We start from the raw sequence: 6,043 nt of genomic DNA, 5'->3' as shown, positions 1-6,043 counted from the left end.
TTTCTAACCACTCACTATTTGTCTATTTAAATGAAACTCTTAAAATAATGTAAAAAAATATATATGATTTTTTTTTAATTAGGCAACATAAAACTTTTTATTTTGCAATGGCTGTAAGCTCTTAGTGTTTTTTTTAATAAACATTCTTTTATAATCCAAATGTACACGACTAATAATGATAATTTAATAATTATTTAATAAACCGGATGTGCATCCATTGTTTGAAGTTGTCTTTTTGCCTTGTGTTTAAATACAGATTTTACGTTGCGACTTTTATCTGTTGAAATATAAAATTTAGCCTGTTTTTTATATATAAATAAATACTGAAATCGAAAAAGGTAAAAAACCCTCGCTTGAAAAGCTTTTGTTTTGAAGCCAATACTCACAACTTCCGATTTCTTCCCCTCCCTTTTTAATGTTGTCAAACGTGACGCATCTCCATGGCAACTTCTGTGGCTGCGCGGTCGCCTCACAGCGCATCCCGTTATTTTGCCTGGAGAGAAGGAGGCAGCTGAGAGTTTGACTGTCACAACTCGTGAGGAATTGAAAATATGAAGCTTTTAAATTTTTAGTAGTTTGTTATTTTACTTTTGAAAATGAGACCGTCACAAAAAGGCCGACATGGATACGAAACAACCAAAAGCGCCAAATGGGGATTGGAGGGTAAGTTTTTTGTAGAGGTGAGAGAAATTAAGTTTGAAAAATGTGTATAAGTAATAATTTTATAACTTATTCAGGTAAATGTACAAAAAAAGTTTGTTTACATTTTTGAACCTATGCTAGCTATGTTAGCTAATTAACTATGATTTTACTTTGGATTTTTCAAAATAAAGCTTGTATTAAAACATTAATAATTGCGAATGTGACAGTCCACTTTGACATAAACAAACACTTTCCACGTATTAGTCTGAGTCTGCTTTTAATACTCATCTGGTTCTTCATAAGATTTCACAGGACACAAAATCAATTGAAAACCCTTTTGTGTGGCAGTGTGTGCATGGCTGCCCGCTGACAGCAGAGGCCCCGGTCACACTGCAGGTCGAGTGTTTTGGTCTGCATTCGGAATCCAAACAAAACAAAAGGGAGAACAGAGACGAAAACAACTCCAGCCATCAGCGTGGAACATCAATTTCCGTCTGAAAGTGCAACGTCAAAGATGCTGTGTGTCTCCAGTGCTTCATTAATCATGCAGACACAGCTGAGGCCTAATCAGTTCAAGCCACCTTTTGTTGTTTCGTGTGTGTGTGTGTATGTGTGTGATGTTGTCGTGACTTAAGGAAGCTTAAATAATTCAGGCAGTCGGGCAAGGTGATTGAAGAATCTCAAATGGCTCTCAGGCTGCACTCTGTGTGATGGAAAAGGCTCAAATCTGATCAGGCGGATTTGCTTTCGTAACCACGCAGTTGCACGCCATGACTAGCCGGTGTTGTGTTACTTATTAGTTTTGCTTTTGCAGAAACCTTTCATTTGGTACCACAACATTAGTGTCACTTTCCCTTTTTTTCCTCTTTGGCTTTCTTTTGCTTTCACATCCAGGACCTCTTTTCCCGTCGCTGAAGCGTCCGGGTGGGATGTCCCAGCCATGGCCCGTACGCCTGCACCCTGCAGAACACATCCACAGATCTCACATCCCTCCTCCTCGTACGCTCTTTCACACCCGCTACGCCGAAGAGAGCGCAGAGCGGCCTCATTTGGTCACTGTTGTCCACCCGTGCCAAGCTACGCTTCGAAAGGTGTGTTCTTTATGAAACCAGTTTCAATTTTTCTACAAATAAATGACTAAATTAAAAGTGGACAACATTACAAAAGACTGAACTTTATTTTGCTCTCCCTTCTTTTGTAAGGTGACGGTGCTGCTGAACCGCAGAGGTGTGGTGTCCTTTGAGCAGCTGCTGTTGGATATTTCAGAAGCTTTGGGTTTTCCTCGCTGGCACGGCGCCCGAGTCACACGCTTGTATACAACACACGCCCGAGAGGTGAGGTCACACAGGCAAAATCTTTTTCAAGCAGAGATGGTCACAAATAAGTTCATTCTTCTACAGATAAATGACATCTTTTTCCGGAACAGGTTAAAGGTGTTTGTGATTTCTTCCGTGGTGAAGCGGCCTTCCTGGCCCTCGGTAAGGCCCGACCCGAGCTGAGCGGCCTTCAGGAGGCTTTAGAGGAGCTGTTTCCAGAACACCCACACTATCGTGCCCACGCACTGAAATCCTGGGAGAGGAGACTCCACCCGTCGCCTAATAGAGCCACCAAGGCCGACAGTGGATACAGTGAGGGGACAGACGGCAGTGGGACCAACCAAAGCACACATGTTAAAAACCCCGATCATCACACGTCTCAACATGCAGACGCACCGGAGAAGCGGGATCCCGACTCTCAGAAATCCTCCACAAAGGCTACACGCAGGAAACCTGCTCCTCCACCCAACCACCTGCAGAGACTGCGTGTGAAGGGTGGAGGAAGAGAGCCAAAGCCATCTCTCGGTGCTCCTTTCAAACATGAGGAAGCTCTGAGAGATGCTGTCATCCCTTCAGGAAAGCTGTGTGAAAACTGCTCATCGAGGAGAGCGGAGCTTCAAGGTCCAGCAGTGATCAACAAGTCTTTAGGGATGGTCCCGCTTCCACCTGTGTCCAGGAAGCAAAAGGGAAGTTCCCACACGAAGCAGGAAGTAAAAAATGACGTAGTTTCCAGCCCCTCACCTGCTGTGGCTGCCAGCAGAGAGGATGAGAAGACAAACGGTCAAGCTCCTCTTGTGGATCGGGCAGACACACACAGGAAGAAAGCCGCAGCTCTTCCCTCTGAGCGCAGCTCCATCTCTCTGTCAGACATCGAGCGCGTCTACGAGTTTGGACGGGTCATTGGAGACGGCAACTTCGCTGTGGTGCGCGAGTGCCGCCGCCGGGACAGCGGAGAACCCCTGGCCTTGAAGATAGTGGAACGCTCCAAGCTGGTCGGTCGAGAGCACATGATGCAGAACGAGCTGAGCCTCCTGGGGAGTCTGAGTCACCCCCGGATAGTGCGACTGTTCGCTCACCATCACACTCCCACACACTCGTACCTCGTGATGGAGTTGGTGAGAGGGGGGGACCTGTTTGAAGCCATCAGTGACAGTGGGAAGTTTCCGGAGGCTGAAGCAGGACTGATGGTGTCGGACGTGAGCGAAGCTCTGGAGTACATCCACGGGAAAAGCATCGTCCACAGAGACCTCAAACCCGAGAACTTACTGGTGGGTTCAGAGAAAACGACTTTTAGTTACATTTAAATGTAAAAAGGCTTTATTGATATGAGCAGAAAATTATATTATAATATAACTGATCATCTACTAAATTAAAAATAAGACAAGAGATGTGAAAACAAAAGTTTTTTCTTTTTCTTCAACTTGTGGCTGTAATACTGTTGAGAGTATATATAGTCTCTCAAATGAAACACACTGTTAAAACAAATATAAACATGAATTTTATTTGTTTGTGATCCCCTTAAACATAATATTGTTTTTAATTTGTCTTGTTGACTCATAAAAAAAAAACTTTACGTTTTGCTTTAGGGATAAAGTTAAAAACAGTGTCTTTATTGATTACAAAACATTAACAATTGAAATGGAACACTTACAAAATACAGATTTACAAATGTACTTTTCAAGACATTTCCTCTAGTTTTTCAAAGTAAAACTAGCTTTTTTTCTTTAGTTTTTTATGACTTCCTCTTTTTTGTCATGCAACTTCCCATTTTGTTTAACTCAAGTTACTTATTTATTTATTTTATTTCGGAAGAGAAAACTGATTGATGCATCAGCATCTAATTTAGTCTTTTAAATAAAACTTCTAAAACTTTCTGTGTCTTAGATCGAGCGCGTTGCTGCTGGTGTCTGCCGGCTGAAGTTGGGAGACTTCGGTCTTGCCATGGTTGTGACCGAACCAGTCTTCACCATATGTGGCACGCCCACATATGTAGCACCAGAGATCCTCCACGAGACAGGTGATGCATCTGCGGAGTTTCTCTGCATCATTTGCATCTTCTCACTCTGGTTTTGGTTTTACCCACCAGGATATGGTGTAGCCGTGGACGTTTGGGCTCTGGGGGTGATTCTGTACGTCCTGCTGTGCGGGTTCCCCCCATTTCGCAGTCGGGAACGAGACCAGGAAGAGCTCTTCAAGCTTATAAAGCAAGCACAGCTTCACTTCCCGTCTCCGTACTGGGACTCCATCTCAGAGGGTGAGACTGATATAAATGATATGGTAAGCAATGCCACGCATGTATGTAAACACATCTTTTCTTCTTCTTTGTGCACAGAAGCTAAAAACCTCGTCAGATGTTTAATTGAAGTGGACCCCACATTGAGGCTGACCTCAGAACAAACTCTCCAGCATCCGTGGGTGAAAGCAATGACATCGGTTTGCATGCAGAGGGCGCTCACTGATAAAACTCAGAAGAAACTGCAAAACGCAGGAGCAAAAATCAAGAAGCCACAGACAGAAAATTCAGAAGAACTGCTGACAAACAAAACAGAGAGACACTGTGGAAGTAAAGAGGAAGTCACTCTCAGGAGGAAAACTCAGCTGTCATTGAGAGATGATGACTCCCCAGATATGAACCTGCAATCCAGATCATTTGATCAGATCAAAACAAGTGAATCAGTGAATCAATCCATGAATAATTTGGTTTTTCAGTCAAAGCAGAACAGTCAAAAATCATCAAACCAAAGATTCAACTAGTCGCCTGACAGAAACTTAAACTCACAACAAGTTCTTTATTTTGATTTATCCTGAAATGATTTTTAGATCATGTGACCAAATCAATGCTACTTATGAGTTCATTTGTCCTGCAATCAGAAATGTACGATGGAAGTTATTAGTTTTTGTTGATGATTTTGTTGTCCTGTCTCTTCTGTGTTCTTTTTAGTACTTTTTCTTAAGTGATTTCTTTTTACAGGTGATATATTGTGTAGAATATTTAGCTATTTTTGACTAATACTGCAAACGAGTCATTTTTTATCATCTTAAAGTAGAACATGTTATTTTACATCAAACTTTTAATCCAAGTCAATTATTAAACATTATTCAACAAAATCTTAGCTTTTTGTATATATTTTTAGCTTAAATTGCACTGGCAGGTTGTACTGTGAAGATTTTACAAAAAATAAGACAAGATGTACCCAAACAGAAGCTCTGGATAAACTTTTGTCCACGTTTCTAAAGCTGTTCTGGCTCCGTTTTTTCCTCACTGCCCAAATAAGGCATATCTTTCGGTCCACTGAGAGTGGTTAATCCGGTCCCTGCCACTGCAGACAGCTGACACCGTGCCCCTCCCTGCCCAAAGCACATTCACAACCCCCCCACTCTCAGCTCATCCATTTTATACCCCTCTCAGCATTTGTGGCTGTCAAGCTGCAGGACTGTGGCAACAAAGAATCAATGGCACCGTTTAAAGGCCGTGGCAGCAGAGCGGTGAAGGCGGCTCACTCTGTTTGAACTGAGTGTCTCTCCACATGTCACGGGCCATTGAAAACCAGCTGAACCACATTTAGGGATTGAGGTAGAAGATTCATAGACGTGCAATCAACATACCAGAGCTCTTTGTGAAAAGTGGCCCAAACCGCATGTTAATAATGTAAAATCGACGTTTTAAAGCAGGAATCCACGTGTTTGTTAAGGAAAACGTGTGGTATGTTTTACAATTCAAACAAATCATAACAAATTAACATAAAGTCATTTAAACAGCTAAATGACACAACCCAACTATGTGTTTCATAGTGTTTTTGGAACCCTAAAACTGTATTAAAGCAATAATTAAGTTTAAAAAAAAAACATTTACTAAGATATAAGTAATAAAAATAAAGATCAGTTTTGGATGCTTACAAAGTGTCTAGTCAAAATTCAGAAAATAGTCATATTATATTATATTAATGAAATATCATATTAAGGAAAAAAGTCAGAATTTTCAAAATAAAGCCAGTTTTTTTAATTGAATACAGAAAACAATTGAAAAAAATGATACTTTTTTTTTTTTTTTTACAAATTTAAAGACATACTGAATTGATATTATT

The 6,043-nt window shown here is 41.3% G+C and overlaps 1 protein-coding gene across 2 annotated transcripts; it reads left to right on the top strand.

The window, feature by feature from the left end:
- Positions 1 to 270: 270 nt before the first annotated feature.
- Positions 271 to 5,189, top strand: dclk3 (doublecortin-like kinase 3). 2 transcript variants are annotated; one of them, XM_024259108.2, is made up of 7 exons: positions 273 to 663; positions 1,537 to 1,733; positions 1,845 to 1,976; positions 2,069 to 3,226; positions 3,843 to 3,975; positions 4,045 to 4,212; positions 4,291 to 5,189. In XM_024259108.2, exons 1-7 carry the CDS (start codon positions 597 to 599, stop codon positions 4,710 to 4,712), a joined length of 2,277 nt encoding a protein of 758 aa, XP_024114876.1. In that variant the 5' UTR covers positions 273 to 596; the 3' UTR covers positions 4,713 to 5,189. The 2 variants fall into 2 exon arrangements, with proteins under 2 accessions (XP_024114867.1, XP_024114876.1); XM_024259099.2 differs by having other exon boundaries at positions 271 to 663; positions 3,843 to 4,212.
- The last annotated feature ends 854 nt before the right edge of the window (positions 5,190 to 6,043 follow it).

This window comes from Oryzias melastigma, linkage group LG11 (assembly GCF_002922805.2).
Source record: "Oryzias melastigma strain HK-1 linkage group LG11, ASM292280v2, whole genome shotgun sequence".
Lineage (NCBI taxonomy): Eukaryota > Metazoa > Chordata > Actinopteri > Beloniformes > Adrianichthyidae > Oryzias > Oryzias melastigma.
Note: the sequence above shows the minus strand (reverse complement) of the source record. Positions and strands in the feature narration are given on the sequence as shown.